The 20,124-nt window shown below is 51.0% G+C and overlaps 1 protein-coding gene across 5 annotated transcripts in view; it reads right to left on the reverse strand.

Annotated features, from left to right (window-relative positions):
• ARHGAP22 (Rho GTPase activating protein 22) overlaps positions 1 to 20,124 on the reverse strand; it is a 219,865-nt gene that overhangs the window by 104,920 nt on the left and 94,821 nt on the right. For all 5 annotated transcript variants that reach the window (XM_032607461.1, XM_032607457.1, XM_032607458.1 and 2 more), the window contains one exon: positions 16,759 to 16,846. In XM_032607461.1, the coding sequence (XP_032463352.1) occupies positions 16,759 to 16,846 (88 nt within the window). The remainder of the gene's footprint in view (positions 1 to 16,758; positions 16,847 to 20,124) is intronic.

Below are 20,124 nucleotides of genomic sequence, written 5' to 3' on the forward strand. Positions count from 1 at the left end.
GTGTCTAAAGAATAGATGCTGGGATGGGTGAAGTCCCCGTTCCCCAAGGTTTTGCTGTGGAAGCAGCAACTCCTCCAGGATGTTCTGCTCAGGCCTTAGCATTTCCCTCACTCTGGAGGATTCCTAGCCTGATAAGGCAGGACCTCTGAGGTATGACTCTGGATGCCCTTGCTGACCACTCCCACAGGGCTTCCCCAGGATGGTGGGTATGGGGTGGGCATGGGGTGGGCCCCTCCCAAGCTGGCCTTGGTGTGTCAGTGAGATTACAGGTGTGTGGAACGGGCTGCTGGGCACCACAGAAATAACCCCATGGGGAGGGAGAGGGTCACCAAGTCTCTCCAGGGCCACACAGAACCTCTGGCACATGACATCTTGCTTGGGGAGAGGGTCCACGAGCTTCTAGCGCTCCACTCTGTCAAATCACACCCAAACACACACAATTTCCAGGGGCGAGTTGGCCTCAGATGGCCAGGTCAGATCCAGTTCTAGCATTTGAGAACTCCCAAGGACCACTGTTTCTCTTCTCCCTACTCTGTCCCAGGTGGAGCTCACTAACCCCAGGGCCACAGCACCCTTCCCACAGCCAGGCCTTGGTCCACCCAACAGGTGTCCTGAATACCAAATCCCAAGAAGAGTTTTTCAGACTATGGACTCCAACCCAATAGGGGGGTCATGAAATCAACTCAGTAGGTCTTGGCCAGTCTTTTAAAAAATGAGATAGAATCACAGAGAGTGAAAAATGCCAGTGGGCACTGCATATAGGAACAGTACTGTTGTGTGAAACCCTTGCTTCAGTGTGTGCCTGAGCCCTCAGGTGGGATGTAATGTTTATTTCTTGTCAAAAAAGTGTGAAAACACAGAGGTGATGTAGCCATCTCATTCCTTCCAGAAAACTTGGGCTCTTTGTGCAAATTAGTCCACACATTTCTCTTCCTCCCCAATTCTCCCCACAGATCCCCCTTCTGCTGCATGCCAAAGGAGGGCACGATCTCTGCCAAGCCACTCAAAAATACAAAATAGAACCCACCACTACCGGCCACAAAAGGTCCCGTCGTTAAGCACAGATCCCAGAATGCTGGGTGCTTACCCGTCTGGCATTTGCATCTCTAAGAGGGCCACTTAAGTGACCCTTCACAGAACAAAGAAGATCAGCTTCTCTCAATTTAAAAGAAAACCTTCCGCGCTGCACATCTCTTCAGTGGAGGCTCCTGCGCGGTGGGCTGGTCTGGCAAGCACTTTGTTCTGACGCATCTGGTGAGTTGTTGTTCCCTCTCCAGCATCATTCCTGAGACAGTTATTTGTGGAGTGCCACTCAGTGCCAGACACGGGAAACCACAGGCCAGAGCCCCCTGCCCAACGGCCCTTCTCAGCCCAGCGCGTGCGTGTGTGTGTGTGTGTGTGTGTGTGTGTCTGATGAGGACGGCAGCTCCTCTGCCAGCTCCAGGCCTTTCCTCCCAGAGGAAGGCTCCGCCCATGGCAGGTGTGTTCTGGGCCTCACCTGCTCCAGCTCTTCCCCAGAGCCGGTCAGGAAAGGCCTGGCTCTCTAGGATGCTGGGATTCTCGTCATTCCTGCCTGTGGGTGGGAGAGGCCCCTCACGTGTCTGAGTGGCGATGATGTACCAGGCACCGCTGCATCCCGCATCGCTGCCGAGGCCCATCAGGGTCATTACTGTCACCATCCAGTGAGGCTCAGGAGATGAAGTGACTTTCTAAGGCGTGCACACAGCCAGGAAGAAGCCAGTTCGTCCCAGGATCTCAGACTCTTGTGGCTCTGTTCTTCCCACTCGACCACAGGCAGCATTTGGAAGTGACCAGGTGGTGGAGCAGGTGGTGCAAATGACGGGCCATAGCTGGGGTAGCAGGCTGCTCAGATGGAGGGGCTAAGAGGATGCGGGACCTTCCAGGGAGGAGGGGAGGAAGGTGAGCCAGGTCTTTGAGGTTTGGGGCCTTAAGAGTGTGAGGTGGATTCTCCAGGCCGGTGAAAGTCAGTTCTGCTGCCAAAAGCCCATTGCTCTGGCCGCTTCACTACTAACTGCATGGCTGTACCATGCCAGACACGGGAAACCACAGGCCAGAGCCCCCTGCCCAATCTGCTGTAACCAATCACCACAAACTGGGTGGCTTACAACAACAGAAATTTGTTCTCTCAGAGTTCTGGAGGCTGGAAGTCTGAAATGGAGGTGTTGGCAGGGCCATGCTCCTTCTGAAGGCTCTAGGGAAGACTGTCCATGCCTCTTTACTAGTTCTGGCGTTGCAGGGAATCCTCGGCCTTCCTTGGCTTGTAGCTGCATCACTCCAATCTCTGCCTCCATCCTCACACGACCTCTCCCTTGAGTGTCTGTGTGTCCAAATTTCTTCTCATAAGGACACCAGTCATTAATTTAGGGACCACCCTATGCCAGATGGCATCTTAACTAATTTTATCGGCAAAGACCCTATTTCCAAATAAGGTCACATTCTGAGACTGCCGGTGGACATGAATTTCGGGGGGACAATAACAACCTCCATCTTTTCCCAGCCACGGCCTCCTCAGCTCTGCTTCCTCCAATGCAAGTCTGCAAGAAAAGCATCAGGGGCAGCTGTGCCCTCAGAACCCAGGGAAGTATCACTGACCTTGAGGAAAGCTTCCAAATCTGGTGTTTTGTTTTGTTTTTATTTTAGTTATTGTAGCCCCAGTTTTTAACATTCTGGTATTCCAGAATAATGTGCTTTTAAAACACAACAAACTCCAGGTATTTTTGTGATATATTTTTTAAAAATTGGAATCATTTACACCTGGGGATATGCTTCAATAGACGTTTGGATCCAGTAAGGAAAAGTTGTTTAGAAAGTGGTTTTCTATTCCTCCATAATCCACAGTGGGGAAGAGAACCAAGGTGCCTCTATTGCAACATAAATCCTTATTCTGGTTCAAAGACTTTCCGAACCGGTGGCCTTCAAACACAACTCCTCCCAGCAACCCATCCACCAGACCCGTGGGATCACCTACCCAGGAGGATGCTGCAGAAGATGAGACAAACTGGAAATGCTTTTTCGGAGATAAAACTAGAGGTCATGATTCATTAAAAGATGTAGCCCCTGCTAACCACGAAAAGGAGTTAAAAAAAACCCTCTAGCATACTGAATAAGAAAGAAGATTATTTGAAGGTAAAGCACTCAAAGGATAATCTTAGATTGAAATTTAGTTTGGAACAATATCCTCAAAAATTTTATAGCAACTAGAAAAAAGGGGCCCCAAAATGTGCTCGTGATTCAAAACTAACATCAAATAGTGTGATTTCAAGTGTTCATTATTATTAAACTTTTCTTTGTCTTATGGGGCTTGGTTTGTTTTTGTTTGTTTGTTTTTTGTGGTACGCGGGCCTCTCACTGTCGCGGCCTCTCCCACTGCGGAGCACAGGCTCCGGACACGCAGGCTCAGCAGCCATGGCTCACGGGCCCAGCCGCTCCGCGGCATGTGGGATCTTCCCGGACCGGGGCACGAACCCGTGTCCCCTGCATCGGCAGGCGGACTCTCAACCACTGCGCCACCAGGGAAACCCGGTATGTTATTTTTGAATAATATTTTATTAATTTCATCTGCTAATAATTTTATTAGGAGGGTAATATTTTCAGTGTTTATGTTTTCACTTAATGCTTTTCATATGTATGCAATTTCTATTTGAAATGTATAAAACATTTAGCTTCACTGAATTTAACAATTTTATGTATTCTGTAGCCTTTTGGTGGAAAATATTGATAATTAAGGCCGATATTTTAGAAATGCAGGGAATAAATACCTGCATTCATGTGTCTTGTTTTGCTCTGGCAACTGCAATTACTAACATCTTACTTATCAGCTACTGCTAACTATGTTCCAGGCCTGGGGATTAACGCTCCACATGGAGACGCTCTTATTGAGTCCATTTTACAGATGAAGAGACTGAAGTTTAAAGGGTTACGCGACTCACTCAGGACCCCATACTTGGGCAGAGGCTGAGCCACAACTGAATCTCAGACAGTGTGACTCAACACCTCGCCCTTAACCACAGCCGCACAAGAATGGGGGTGTCAAATGACTCGGCCAATACACAATAACTATCATTTTCTAGCCATCTTTGATTTTGAGTTTTTAATTGCCTACGCTAGAGCTCCCAGACTCAAACCCTTATAGAGAGATGAGACAGGTAAGTTGAACTGAGAAAGCAGGTGCCAGGGGCAGGAAGGGGCCTGGGATGGGGGCAATAGGGAGAGGTGGGGATTCTAGCCAACTGGAGGACACTCAGCTCTGTCCAAAAGGAGCAGCTGTTACTGAGATCCTGTTAATTGTTTATATGGAGAAAGTAGGCCGAAATTCACCCTTATAGAAATCTACATTATCAGTGGGTAAAACCTTTTACTTTTAAAAATGTTTCATAAGCCAAACAAAACATGTCTTGCGGGGCAGAATCAGCCCACGGGCAATCAGCCCTGGTTGCAGCTTGGCTTGCAGCCTGGGAACTAGACTCAATTTCTTGTCACTGTTTGCCTCTCTCTACCATCACTTTCAGCTCCCTTCCTCCTTTTGAGTTGCTGCTCTTTCACAGGTTTAATTTGTCAAGCATCTTGAAGAGCACAGCATCAGTTTCTGCACGCACAGATGAAAGACCCTCCTTCAGAAGCTTATCGTCCAGGATTGGGTAGCACTGATGTTGTTTCGCTTGGGAGCATGGCTTTGCATTTAACATGCACACAAATCGCTCAGGGCTTATTGCTATAACCCAGATTCTGTTTCAGTAGTTCTGGGTGGGGCCTGAGAATCTGCATTTCCAACAAGCTCCCAGTGATGCTGATGCAGCTGGTCCATGGACCACACCTGTGTATGAAGGACCTAGACTAAAGAACAGCCTTGTGTCTAAGTTCCTAAGCTAAAGGCTCTCCGTCAGAGGAGTCTCTGTACCTGGGCTTGGCTTCCCAGAGGTGACCTGGGTCATTCAACCCCCCACCCACTAATCCCCTGCCACATTCCTCCCCACATCCTAATTTATCTAGAGATTTAGTCTAGCTGAGATCACGCGTAAAGAATTTTATCTACATCTTTGTTCTGAGCTGGCACTGAGCATACCTCCTCCTGCACATCACCCTTTCCCATCCGGTATGCATATCTCTAGCTGAGGAATTTCTGTCTGCGCCCCTCTGTGTCTCAGAGCTGTGGTGCCCAGCACCCGCCTCGGCTCCTGTTGGCAGCCTAAGATGGGACCCTGGACGGGGACTCACCTGGATGGACCCCGGTCTCCATCTTGTACTAGTCATGTGACTTTGGACAAGTTACCCCTCTGTGCCTCAGTTTCCAAATCTCTACAACAGGAGTGTAAGGTGCAATCACCTGGGAAGACTGAACCAATACACTGTAGGGTGCCCTTCCCACTTCTCTTTCTAAAAAGAAACTCAACAGATGACTTTAAGAATCTCATGTTGCTTGTGTCCTGCGGAAAATGTTAATATAGGGAATTTATTCCTATTGCTGTCCCAGGAACATGACCAGTTGCTCTTGAAGGAATTTTAGCAGGTTTCCCCTGTGAGTGGTCTTTCATTCCGTCAGTCAGCAAACATGTTCCTGTACCTGATCTGCGTCGGGGCATGTGAGGGGCAGCCATACAGAAGGTGGGCAGACGCGCACAGTCGCCATAGCTGCAGGAGTGCCACACACAGGTGTCTTGCAAAGTCAGGAAAAGCTGTTGAACAGGGCATTTGCCAATTTTCAAATAATATTCTCAATGTTTTTTCATGTGAAACACCCCTAAGAAACAAGGGGCCCAGTGGTCAATCAATCAATCAATAGACCACAGGATGGCCAGAAAGTCACAAAATTCTGAGAAAGTACTGTATTTGTTATACTTTTTGATATAAATAACTTGACCCATTGCCTTAAGTTTAGAGGCATTTTATCTGAAAAGGTATTTGGAGGTTGAAGAAAAACATACTGAGTATATTATTTGAAAAGGTTACTAACTACTCTTTAAAGATACATTGATCCTTTGTTTCTAGGTTTTGCAGACACCTTATTGTAATACTTGCTAAACTGTATAGAATACTTAACACAGGCCAGTATTGTCCTAAGATATAGGTGTATCATATCACAAAAACACTATGGGGTATGTACTTAAAAAAAAAGCTTTCTTTTGAAATAATTCTAGATTCACTGGAAGTTGCAAAGAATTGTACAGGGAGGTCCCATGCACTCTTCACCCAGCCTCCCCCAATATTAGCATCTTATATAACTACAGCACAGCATCAAAACCAGGAAACTGACCTGTACGATCAATCCACAAAGCTGATTCAGATTCTGCCAGTTATACATGGACTGGGGTATGTGTGTGTGTGTGTGTGTGTGTGTGTGTGTGTAATGAGGCAGGGGAGGGGTCTATGCAGTTTTATCACATGTGTAGCTACATGAAACGATCACCACCATTAAGTTATTTAACTATATCATCAGAGTAAGTCTCCCTCTGTTCCCCCTTTATAGTCACATCCAACCCCTTTACCTCCATCCCTAACCTAAGATATAGATATACCCAAGGTATAGGTATACCTTAATTATTCTCATTTTATATATGAGAAAACTGAGGCACAGTGAAGTTAGCAATTGACCAAGGTCACGTAGCTAGTAAGTTCTGGGTGTGGTTTTTGAACTCTATCATTAAAAAGACTCATCGTAGGGAGGGGTTTGTGGGGAGCATGTGGGAGTGGAGTCTGGAAGGGCTTCCTAGATCACTGATCTTTGTCTTGAATAGAGAAAGAGCATCACTTACAGTGGGGGAGGGCTGGAACATCGGCGTGGAACTGAGGGCTTGACAAGCCCTGCTCCCTGCAAAACTGAATCCAGGTTGTCACAGCTGCTAGCCTGGGCTTCTGTGACCTCACAATGACCCAGTCATCTTCATTCCCAAACTTCTTCTCCCTGTCTGTCCTTTTTTTAGTTGCCCAGCAGCCTGGCGGTCATTTTGGACTCCACCTCCAGCATCCTGTCCCTCACCAGATCTGGCCTTTCTGCCTCCCAGCCATGCCCCATCCTCCCAGCCACAGCTTGGTTCCAACTTGTCAGTACCCAGTGCCTGCTGCTCTATTAAAGCAGCCCCCCAACTGGTTTTGGGTCTCCCTTGTTACCGCCCACCCCAGTCCGGTCTTCTCATTGTTGCTAAATACGATCATAACTTTCCCCTGTTTAAGAAACTTCAGTGGCTCCTCATTGCCTATAAGACTGTCCAAATGCCAAGGCTCTTTGGGATCTAACCCACGGCGAATGGCTCTCTCATGCCCCAGGACATTGGCACAACTGTGCGTGTCTCCTCCCGTGCTCCTCGTCTGGGCCAGACACTGAGCACCGGGCTGAAGTTGCAGGTGTGAATCAGACATGGACCCCGCCCCTGAGGAGACCTAAGTCTGATGAGAGAAACGTAACTGCCCCCAAAAGAGAAGAAGGTCAAAAACCAAGAAGTACTTTCAATCATGCATGAAAGGTGCACAGAAGCAGTCGTGGCTCTGAATGAGGAGCCCTGAGGCGGGAGAAGGTGGGTCACCTGGCTGGGACGAGGATAACAGTGGCAAGCCTGGAGTCTGGATCCACGCGCCTCCCCAAGCCAGGGCAGGACACTTCCTGGAGTCCCCGCAGGCCACGCAGGTGGCCCTCACTGTGCTGATCAGGAGGCCGTGGGTCAGGGGGTCAGGCAGAGTGTCACACTTGCCAAGGTGAGGCTGAGCCAGCGCACTGGGGTAAGGACCGTGTTACGCACTCAGGAAGCCAGGCTGCCCTGGTGGTGGGCAGCCCTGGGTGGGCCGCTAAAGGCAATTCCTGATTGGCCTCATTCAAGCGAGGTGGCTTCAGTGTAATCACCTAACGGACCACAGCCTTGATTTGCAAGGGATGCAGGCACTGCCTTCCAGGGCAACATTCCCTGATGCCCTCTGGGGTGGCGGCAGTTCCATTTAAAGTCCCCTCTGCCTTAGTGGATTAGGATGTGGGAGAAGCGGAGACTTCAGCAAATGCAGGAGCATCTCTATTAACAGGCCCAAAGGGAGAGGACAGGGCAGCAGTGGCTTCAGGCCCAGGGCAAGGGATGGATGGGAAGAACACAGGGCTGGGCTATGATGGGTGTAGCACGCTCAGCCCCTGGAGAAGCCACATTCCTTCTGGGTGCCAAGTTTATGAATAGGATAAAGACACTGATAAGATGTGCACTGAATTCATTTATGACTGGAGGCTCTGAGGGCTAGTGAATTTGCAAGAAGAGATCAACAGGGGTGTTAGGCTGAGCTCACAGGCTGGAGTCTAGAGCAAGAGAACAGAAAGTCATGTCCTGCATTTACGTCCAGTAGCCCACAGTCAGGGCTGAAGGGCCTGCAACCAGGGCAGGTGCACAGGGTCCCTACTCAGAAGGACCCTGTGTTAGGAATTCACTGCTCTCTGGCGGCTGTCTTGAGGTTGTCAACCATTTTGCCTTTAAATTTGTGTTTTGTAAGTGAATTCTGATGGGCCAGGGGAGCGTGTGCAAGGGCTTGGAAGCTCAATTCTCTGGTGGTCCTGCCCCTGGCAGCCTCCTGCTTCCAGGGATGCTGAGCCACCCACTGTCTCCTGGTGCCCCAGGCCAACAGCCCCCCTTCCCCCTCCCTCCAGTGACTGCTGCCACCCCCTTCCCCTAGTCTGGCAGAGGGCTGGGGTCAGGGCCACCAACCCAGCACAGTCTCAGGGTGGAGCACGGTGGTGACAGTCCCAGCCCTGGGTGACAGCACCAGTGCACAGGGTAGGGCCTCGGGCTGCGGGAAAGGGAGATGCCTGGTTGGACTCCCTCACCCAGGAAGGTGCACGGCGCCGCGGTCCAGTGGCTGCCGAGAGGGAGACCCGCAGCTGGTGGGAGTGTGTGCTGCACCTCGGGGGACCCTGGGTGCCTGTGAGTGGTCTCCTCTCATCCCACGAGTATCTCCTCCACCCAAGGGAGTGCGCCATTTAAACAGCAAATAGAAAACCCCGTGCCTGGTCTGTCCTTAGGCCCCTACAAAGAATAGCTACACCTGCTCCCGTGTCACAGTGCTTCATGAGGCCGTCAAGCCCCTTGGTGCCCTCTTCCTACCACAGTGGAGCAGCTCAGCCTCGTTTGCATAAGGCCCTCGTAGCACAGTGCTGGGATCATCACCTCCTTTATTCCAGACTCATGTCTCCACGAATACAACCTCTGGGCTCCTTGCTCCTGTAGCTGCCCCTCCAATGTACTCAGGACCAAGTACCTAATTTGTGGGGCCCAGTGCAAAATAAAAATGCAGCGCTCTGTCTTCAAAAAGCAGGGGAAAAGCACCATTAAAGGCATCAGATATAAAATTTCCCCTTTCTTCCATGAGCTCCCTTTCAATCTGTCAAAGCGTGGTCCCAGGCCAGCAGCGCAGCATCACCTGGGAGCGCATTTGAAATGCAGGTCCTCTGGCCCCATCCCAGACCCTGGAATCAGTAACTTTGGGGATGAGCCCAGCATTCTAGGTTTTGGTAAGTGCTCCAGGGGATTCTGATACGCAGGAAAACTTGAGAACAACTGCTGGAGAGCTGGGATTTGTTTGTTTTGAAAGCCATAAACTAAAGAAATTTGAAATCTTATTTGAAGTTTGCTTGTATGTGGTAGATTAAAGAGGAGTTGAAAGAAAGGGAGAGAGGGAGGGAGAGAGAGAGGAGAGAGGAAAGAGGGAGGGAGGGAGGAAGGGAAGAGAGAGAACGGGCTGGTGGAGAGCGGAGGGGTGTTCTCTGCACATCCACGTATCTTAGTTCACTTGATGTTCACAGCCTTCTTGCCAAGTAGGTAGTTTTCTTTCTATTATCAGATGATGAAAATGAGACTCAGAGAATGTAAGTTATTGGCCCAAGTTCTTGCCATTAGTGAGTGGTGGAACTAAACTGTGAATCTTGATGTCTGACTTCAAAACCTAGGCTTTGGGCTTCCTGGTGGTGCAGTGGTTGAGAATCTGCCTGCCAATGCAGGGGACACGGGTTCGAGCCCTGGTCTGGGAGGATCCCACATGCCGCGGAGCAACTAGGCCCGTGAGCCACAATTACTGAGCCTGCACGTCTGGAGCCTGTGCTCCGCAACAAGAGAGGCCGTGATAGTGAGAGGCCCGCACACTGCGATGAAGAGTGGCCCCCGCTTGCCACAACTAGAGAAAGCCCCCACACAGAAACGAAGACCCAACACAGCCATAAATAAATAAAGCAAACTGTCAACAAGTAAAAATAAACACTATTATATTAAAAAAAAAAAAAAAGCCTAGGCTTTTCCCCCAGTTGTTCCTCCTCCTTCCTCCCTCCCCTTCATTTTAGGAGTACCTGCTGAGCACCTATTCTATGTCAGGCATTGCACCCAGTCGCCTCTGCATCCAGGCCTGTGCTGTGCAGTACGGCTCCACCACACACATGTGGCTGCTGAGAACTTGAAATGCAGCTGGTGTAACTGAGAAAGGGGATTGTCAATTTCATTACAAGCGTGGCTTGCTTTATATTTCTATTGAACAGGGCTGCTCTACAACATGATTTTGGCCAAAAGGAATGAACTGCAACCTCCTCTTCAAGGGCATCTATTTCCAGAGACATCAGTGGGAGTTTCCCATACCTGGTCCTGTGTTTTGTTAAGAAAAGTGAGGCTAAGACAGTAGGGCCAGACCACAAAGCAGGGAAGTTCCAGAAACCACTCTTGTATTTGCTGATTCTCCCACCCTCAGGGGTGGGGAGCGCTTGTGAACTGCTCATCTAATTTCATTTCTAGTCATTACCCATCGTCTGGCGCTCTGCAGGCAAACTCAGCAGGGCCACCCGGGGTCAGGCTGATATGCCGGCTGGCTGGTACCAGGTGCCGAGATAGGCTGGGATCGCCATCCTGCTCAGGAGGCGGCTGATGAGATGAGCGATGCTCTGGGGATGTCAGGAGCACCGTATCAGTCTACTTCTACAGAGTAATCTGTGCGTGCTGGCTTCACTCCAAGGTCAGGCCTCACAGATAGCAGGCAGCAGTTCTCCTATCTGCTTCAAGCTGCAGGCGGATAAGGACAGGCAGCTGTAAGCTCAATGCCCGAGAGAGCCTTCAAAGATCCAGCGTAGCCGTAAGAAACTGCTGGAACCCGTTCTCGCAGGGGAAGCTTGCTTATGGAAGGCCATTCTTCTGGCACCATTCTACTAGGGCAGGTGGACACCTCGGAGGCCCTCTTATCCTGCGGTTGGAGAAACCAAGGAAATCTGATCTGGTTTCCCCAGCAAGTTAAGAGACTGAGCTGGGTCTGGGACCCACTTAGACCCCAAAAGCATATGCTGATCAGGGCCCCCTTGCTAAGAACTTGGCGCATGAGCTTGGAACTGCACAGGAAGAATCAGAGCTCCGCTTTAAGTGGCCTGGCTTCTGAGTTGCCTCCCCGACGGTCAGCGCTCTGGCAGGGCAGGGTGGTCTCCTCTGTGGACATTGGCTGGGGTGAGGGTCCAGGCAGAGCATGGACGGTGGTAACGAGGAGTGGCAGCTTACCTCCTCATCTCCAGCCGGGTCCTTGCAATCCCCCCATCATTACATTAGTGGTTTTGCTAACACACAGTTCTGGTTTTAACCATCCCTCCTGCCTGCTGAAGAAGTGCAGTGGCTAAAGTCCAAGCCTCTTTGTCCAGCATCCAAGGCCCTTCGTGACCTGGCCCCTGCCCCCCTTTCCTCCTTGGTCCTCTACACCACGAGTCTCCCCCACAGTATACTTCCCCAGGCCTCTGTGCCTTTGTGTACTCTATCCCCCCATCATTTGGGGATGACCTTCTCTTGTTTGCTCAGCTGGGTCATTTTCACTTCCCTGTCAAGGTTTAGCTTGGGTGAAATCTTCCCTAACCACCCAGGCGAGCCACCCTCACCCTCTGCTCTGGGCTCTCAGCCCTGGGGACACCCCTATTGGGGCACTCATCACACAGTATTAGGACTGATAACTTACAGGTGATCGCTAAGCGGGAACTGTGTTGTTGTTATTAATAATAATGATAAACAGACAGACTGCAGAGAGGAGGGAAGAATAGAAAAATATTGGCATCTACACTGAGCCAGGCACTAGGCTCCCCCTGCAACCTCACCAAACCCAAGGCACTTGGCTTTATTATCTCCAAATTAGAAGTCATGAGACAGAGGCACGGGGACATTGAGTGACTTGTCTAAAACCAAGCAGGCCCTGGGTGGCAGGGTCGAGCTTCTGTCCAGTCCTCCCTGACTTTGGAGAGGACAGTCTGGAACACTGGTCAGAGCTAGCTGCTGTGTGGTCACACGTGCCCTGCTGGAAGAAGGCAGAAAACAGGCGCAAACAGGGACATGGCACGTGCACTCGGCCTCCCCACTCTCTCCCCTGGAACCTTCCTTTCTGCGTGCAGATGTCTGCCCCTAGGGAAGAGCAGCATCGCTGGCAAGCCTGGGTACACTCCACTGTCTCCCCAACTTCCATGGAGTGCCATTGCTCGCTTTGCTCGTACCAATGCCTGGGTGGAGCTGAAAACCCAAGGCCTCAAAGCCATCCCTGCCCAGGCCTATTGCCCGCAAGATGCCCACCTGGTGTCCGGGGAGTGGGTGGGGATCCCAAACAACGTAGTAGAAGGAGGCAGCAGGGGGCTCTGTGGGAGAGCAGGGCACCTGCCAGACCTCTGAACTGGGCAGTTTCCCCACCAGAGCCTCCAGCACTTTATCTTGAGAAATGTGGTCTGTGGGGCACAAAGCAGACAGGCGCTCTGCGATGGGAACTGGGCCCAGATGTCAGAGCCACCGTGACACCCTCCATGTCCTCCTGCTCCAGAAGACAGCACTTTCCCGCTCTGAGATTCCGGGCGGCCTTTGTGTTTCATCCAGGTCATCCTCAGCCCCGCACGCTGGGGCCCTCGCACTCCAGGAGGAAATGCTGCTGGGAAAGGTTCCTGTACTCGGACCTGGGACCCTGGTGTGGATTTGCAGAAAGAGCCACGGTCAGCGTGGACACTTGGTCCCTAAAGAAACAGCCATGGACTGTGTCTGATGCAGGGCACCTCCTCTCCCTTCCCTGGAAGCACCTGAGTTCCTCTGGGGGGTCCTTGTGCCTACTGTGTGAGCCTTTGTGGGCGGGTCTGTCCAGGCACTGGAGTGTACAGGCCTTTCCTCACCACCCCAGTGTCACCAGTGGCAGGCACATGGCGTAAACACAGCCACCTCAGACCCTGAGCCATCGACGCAGCCGGGACTGAAGAGCCTGTGGGATTCGGCCTTCCCCGCTCAGAGCACCTACCACTCTCTGTTCCCGGCTCCGGGGGCCCTGAGCAGCCCCGCCGCCTGCCCCTTCCACACGCATCGCTCCAGCTTCGCATGGGCTGATTCTGTGTGGCCCCACAGCCTCTGGTCATTTCCCCCTTTGTCTGCATTTGTCAGAGCTGGCTTCTGCCACCTGCCATCGGGCACTCTGGAAAGACATGCCCAGCAGTGGAGAAGCCGTGATAGACCAGCAGTCACTCGCCAGCACGACTTAGGGCTCCTGTCTGAATGCCTGTAGTCAGTGGGCTTGCCTCCCTGTGGTAGCATCAAGGTAATACCGGAATAAGGATGTTAGCGAAACGACTTCTTGGGATCACCTAACTCGACCCACCAAACATAAGTACAAGTTGTGGGTTTAGCAACTTTTTGTCCAGAGCGCCAAAGCAGGCCTCTCCACCCCTTCCCCCATCCTTGTAGGTTCGGAGGAAGGCCTAAGCTTGCCTGTGCCCAGATGCCTGCAGTGCCAAGCAGTGATGGTCTGGGAGGCCAAGAGGATCAAGTCTGCAAGGGGCAGACAGCTTTCAAAGGGCTGGAGGGGTGGGGTTTGCCAAGCAACTGCCAGGCTAGAGAAGAGGCCCGAGTGGGAAGAAGACCGAGCGTCCTCGAATCCCAGCCCCTTCTGGGGCCTGGCTCCTTCCGGCCTGACCCAGGAACCAGACTCAGACTATTGGTGGATGCGGGGATCTGGGGCTAGAACTGGCTCAAGCCGCAGCCCCACTATTTAGTGGCGGTCGGAGCCCATCAAGAATCAGAGGTGTGGCCTGGCTGACTGAGATGGCTGGGGGCTGGCTGGAGGACACGCGAGGCCTGTCATGAAATTGGCGCATCTCTCCACTAGATGGCACTCACAGTATAATTTTCCTCATATTTTAAATTCTATCTTGATGAAAAATTGTGATTTTTTATACTGTTAAAGAGCATGAATAGAGCTATGACTTAAAATTCATGTAACTGATGTCATGCATTATCATTCTTGGGTTTCTATCACATGTCCAAGAGTTGCCAAGTTTCCCTCCCTCTGAGGTATTGGGTGTGGCAGACGTGCACTGCAGCTCGGCTTTCCGGGGCCAGAAAGATGCATCCAACGGAAGTGGAAGCGACTAAGTCTTTCTTTTCAGCGCTTCCCAAAGGCTGCCTGGGGCTCTGCACTGCCTACCACCTGACCCGCTTTCCCTGAGTGGTCTCACAGCTACCCTCCACCCCCACCCCCGGCTTTCAGGAGCAGCTGCACATCCAAAGGCAAGAGGGGGGCACTTGGAACCTGCATACATTTGGTGCTTCGACCACTGCTGTGCTTGGGAAAAAGGGGTGTGAGGAGCCTTTCCTTCTATAACCGTGTCCTGAGACCTCTCGGGCCCACGTAGGAAAAATGCCAGACCTGTACCAGGTACCTGTGTTGAAGGGCAGCATAAGTGTGTGGCTTTGGAAGTCAGACTGCCCAGGTAGAAGCCCTGACCCTACTGCCATCCAGCTGTGTGTCCTTGGGCAAGTCACCAATCGTTTCTAACCCCCGATGTCCTTTTTTATAAAACAGGCATGCAAGGACCCCTTACCTTAGAGGGATGTTTTGAGTACTGTGGTAGCAGAATAATGGCCCCACAAAGATGCTCACGTCCTAAGCCCTGGAACCTGTGAATATGTTCCCTTACGTGGCAAATGGGTCTTCCCCACAGAGTCAAAGAAATTCTTGTAAATAGCTCTGACCCAGATAAACAGCATGCGCACTGGTGACCATTCCCATCCGGTCCCTGGGGGCGCACGTCCAGTGCCTTTCTGACTTCATGGTGGTGCGTGCTGACCTCCACCTTGTGGCTCTGGCCTCACCTCAGCCCTCCCCAACTCCCAGGCCCAGGCCCCTGGCCCCTCCCCAAGCCTTCCTTCCAGGTGTCCAGCTCCCCCTCCCCTACATGGCAGGGCCCTGCCTACCTCACTCCCCTCCTTCATTTCTTCTCTACCTTCTTGGCAGAAACCTTTACTCCTGTTCCATAATCAACCAAGCCTCTATTTTCCACTCCATACCCTGGGGTCCCTCTGTTGCCACCTTCTAATGTGTCCTTTCAGCAACAATATTCTTACAGTAGATGAAATACCCAAATGAAACCAGGTACTTGAATTCTGCATATGCGGCAGGCAGTTGGGAGGGTCTCCCTGCACTTCGCCTGCAGCCTGTACCTCCTGGAGTTCCCAGTATGGACAGAGCAAAGGTGGGCACACCCTGCCCCAGGCTTGGATTCGCTCAGTCCTGCTCCCAGTGGGCCATAGCTTGCTGGCCTGAGCCTGGGCTGACGCGTCCCCTGGTGCACAGCCCATAGCCAGGTCACTTCGTCAGAGGGGTTGTGTGGCTCTGCCTCTCTGAGACTGTAAACTTACTGGCTCACAGACCCCACAGGCCCTAGCACACTCCATCCACAGCCACCACTTCCCAGAAGGAAGTCTAAATTCGATTGGCACATGATAGGGTGTGATGGCTAGCTGCCTGTAGCCTCTGCTCTCGGTGCTCTGCCCAGACCCCTGGGCACTCACTGTTCCCATCCACACTGGCAGCCTCTTTCCTCAAGCACCTGCGACTCTGCCTGAAGGCCTTCTCTGAAGGCAGGGAGCTTGGCCAAGCGCAGGGCGGGCCAGAAATGCCAGAGTCAGCCTCCCAGGGAGCAGCTCTCAGTTAATGGCCGGTGGGACTTGGTGGGTAAACGCCCAGCCTCCTCACTCCTTGGGTGAGACACCTCTGAGTCTGTTCATTGGAACTGAGCCCCGGGCACCCACAGTGGCACCAGCTCACCCTGCTGGTTCTCCCTTCCTGCTCCCTTTCTCGTGCTTTTTGGGGATCACCTCAGGATGAACTGCTCAGATCCTTGCCTGAGGCTCTGCATCAGGGGGAGGCCAAGCCTAGTAAAATACTACCTCACCAGCCAGCCCCTCTGTAAGCTGACTCATTTGCAAGACACACTTACTTAGTTCAGTAAGAATCACATTTTAAAGCTGGGAACTTTAAAAACCTGCTTTGTAACTGCTAACATGATGGCGGTTCTTTGAGTTAAATTATTCCCCTTCCTCCCACCACATTGCAATGGTTTGTTCTGGGATTCATGACAGAGCTTACTTTAATGCTCTGAACCTGTGCTAGTGGTTTTCCCTGGACTTATTTGCATGTGACCCAGATATTGTGTTTGGACCTTCACTCTAAGGTGTCCCCATGGATTGGTTACCTCCCTTGTTTTATTTTGAACTTAAAAATCCACACTTTCCTCTCACCAGAAGCTAATTACCTAGATAATTGACTGGATTTTCTAAATTCCCCCCAAATGTGTAATATCCTCTAGATTTGGCCCAAATTTCCGAATTGTGCTTGGAGACAGCGCTGGCGTTCTCACAGAGAGGAGTGTTGCGGAGGTGGCCCTTCCCAGGCCAGAGGTGCAGTGACACTGCCATTGGGGCCACCAGGGCCAGCCCCAGCACAGAACTGAAGGGTGCTCAAGCCTACCTGGGCTGATCTCAAAGAGGTGCTTTCCCGGGTCCTCAGGGCCAGGAAGAAGTTCAGTCACTTGGGTCCCTTGTAGAGAAATAAAGCCCTAAATAGAGAGACAAACACAAACACGAGAGCATGAGATGGCTGGGAAAGGGCTTCTGTGGTCAGGGCTCTGGGGAGCAGAGGGTGGAGCCACGGGTCAGAGTCCCAGCCCTCCAGGACCTGGATGGGCAGGCTGGGTGCCGGGAGGAGCACAGGCCTCCTCTCCATGGCAGGGACCGAGCACAGATGAGGCCTTGCATGGGGTCCCTGCTCGAGTGGGCCGACACTACATTCTGACACCCTTGGAGGAGCTCTGCCCACAGAGGACTGCCCAGGGTTGTCACTCTCCTGGTTAAGGCACGGTAAGCCCAAGTCAGGAGCAGGGAGGAAGGCTCCATTATTGGGTCGGGGGCGGGGCGGGGGGGGGGGAATATGCTCATTTGCAGGCTTTCTGGGGCAGGAGAGTCAGGGGGAAGAAGGTTTCTTGTACGTAACTGTCCAGGCGGTAACATGGGGGAAAGGATGCACAGATCTGTGTGAGCCCAGTTTTGCCCCCTCCTGGCTGGGTGAGATTTCATTTCTTTACCTGTTACGTGGGAGTCAGCTACCACGAAGAAGGTACCATACCTACAGTCTAACTGCCTGGGTTCAAATCCTGGCTCACCTACTTACTGGCTGTGTGACCTCAGGCAAAGTATTTAACCTCTCTGTGCAACTTCCCAATTTCCTTATCTGTGAAATAGGAATAATAATAGTCCTTTTCGGGGCTGTTGTGAGCATTAAGTGAATTAGTACTCAGGGAAGCCCTCAGAGCAGTACCTGGCATAGTGAAAGCTGTTTATTTGCTAAATAAACCCCAGCTATTACTGTGTGTCAGGGCTCCACACTGGGTGGGGGAACAGCATCCCTGCATCTGCACTTGCCCAGGTGACTGGCGTGGTCACCTGCTGTATCCACATGGTTGCCTCCAGTCCCCACCCCCATGTGTACTCATGGAGCGTTCTTCTTTCCAGTCCCATCTTTTCCAGGTAATTCCTGGCTTTCAAGGTGACTGAAGGCTCCATGTGGCTGCTGGAGTCTTGTGCTGCACAGACACATGGAGATGCCTTTTCTCATTTAAGCACCGTAAAGGCAGAACGGCGTCTTTACCTACGGATGCTTGCTTTAGAGAAATTATAGCAATAAACCAGAGAACCAGATGGTAATCGCTGTAACTGAACTAACGGTTTCTTTCTAGGGAACCTAGGGCTAGTGGGAATAAATCAGGGCTGCAACTCCAGGATGGGGAAACGTGTTCATTACAGGATGTGCATGAGATCCATCACCGGCTAACGGGAAGGGTCTCTGGTGTTTGCTGTTTCAGTAACTGTCTCTGAGTACTTCTGAGCACTTTGGGTTTTTTTTCCCCTCTATGCCTCAATATCTGTCATCCATAAAATGGGAGTAACAATATTGACATTGACATTACTTTCTACTCCAGCTAAACGGAAAAGCAGTAATAACCCTTGTTTACAGAGCTTGTACTATATTCCTGGCTCTTTGTCTAAACTATTGGATTTAATCTTTCTAGAGGCCCCACAGGGGTGAGTACTACTATTCCTATCGTCTTGGACAAGCAGATGGAGGTCGGAGAGGTGAAGCAACCAGCCTCCTTGTCCCACTGCTGGCAAGGGCAAGCTGGGATGTGCGCTCTGGGGGTGTCTGATGATGGAGCACTTTCCCTCCTATATTTGTGACAGCAGCTGCCGGCTGACTTTGTGTGCAAGAAGCTGCCCTGGAGAGCCAGGCTGTGCCTTTCGGACCCATTGCTCATCACTCACTCAGAAGAATCCCAGTGTGGCCCCCCTTACTGCAAGGGGCCCTCAGAACTGGCTTTTGGTCACCCAGATCCGTCCTGCTTCCCACGGGTTAAGAGCATGGCTTTGATCCCAGCATTTTGCTTAGGCACTTGGGGGTGGAGGGCTGGGAGCGGGGAAGAAAAGGGAAGGGGAGAGGAAGGGGTAGGAGAGCAGAGGGAGTCTGCTTTCCCGTTTCCGGTATGTCATTTGTTAAGACTGTGATGAAAGACATGTAGAAGTCAGTATGAAGCATCCAGCTGAGACCCTCGGGCTAGGTCTCAACCTTGAGAGGGCATGAGAGTCACCCCAGGGCTTGTTAAAACACAGAGTACCAAGTTTGGTGGCCTTGCAGTAAGTGTTTAACAACAGGTTCTCCAAAAAAATAAGGCAAGCTGATTTGTAGTGTTTGCCAACTTCTGTGATATAAATACCCTCCATGGCTGATTTCATGTCGTCATTGAATGTGGCACTGGGAAGAAATGCACCGCAGTATTCCTGCCACATGGATACCATAGGGGTCAACAGGCTCTAGAGCACAGATAGGAGTAAATGAAATCAAACAATTAGGGGGTGATACATTTTGAGGACTGATTATCTTTATTTTTTTAATGTATTTTATTGAAGTATAGCTGATTTACAACATTGTGTTAGTTTCAGGTGTTCAGTAAAGTGATTCAGTTATATATATATGTGTGTGTTTATATACATATTTTTTCATATTATTTTCCATTATGGTTTATGACAAGATATTGAATATAGTTCCCTGTGCTATACAGTAGGACCTTGTTGTTTATCCATTAATTACCTTTGTTTTTAATATAATTTATTTAATTGTAGGTCTGTATGATTTAATTTCTAATAGTGGAAATGTTTAGCAACTGGCTGGTAAGCATAGCACTAATAGAACTACCCCTGGGGTTTCTGACTCTATAGGTCTGGAGAAAGAAGGAGAATCTGGGGATTTCTCTGCTGGTCCAGTGGTTAGGACTTGGTACTTTCACTGTCGTGGCCCGGGTTTCAATCCCTGGTTGGGGAACTAAGATCCCACAAGCGGTGCAATGTGGCCAGAAAAAAAAAAAAAAAAAAAGAGAGAAACAAAAAAGGAGAATCTGCATTTCTAACCAGGTTTCTGATGCTGCTGGCCCCCGGGGATACACGCTGACAACCACCCTCTAGGGGCACTTAGAGTAAGTAGCCAAAGGAAGGTGCCTTTTCCATAAGCTTATTCAGCACATCAGTTTCCTCAAGTGTAAAATAAGGATAATAACAGTATCTACCTCATGACGCTGTTGTGAGGGTTAAAATGATCCGATATTTTCCTGCTGGCCTTGGAGAGCCAGGTTTTGGTTGAGCTGCTGTGCCTTGGGCACATGCAGTTCCGAAGGACAAGGAGTACCTCCAGCCACTCAGATCGTGCCCTGGACTAGAGGGGTCCAGGATTTCCCTGAGGAGCCCAAAGTGAGTGTTAGCACTTTGGAGGGGGTGGCTGGTTTCCTTCCTG

This window comes from Phocoena sinus, chromosome 16 (assembly GCF_008692025.1).
Source record: "Phocoena sinus isolate mPhoSin1 chromosome 16, mPhoSin1.pri, whole genome shotgun sequence".
NCBI lineage: Eukaryota > Metazoa > Chordata > Mammalia > Artiodactyla > Phocoenidae > Phocoena > Phocoena sinus.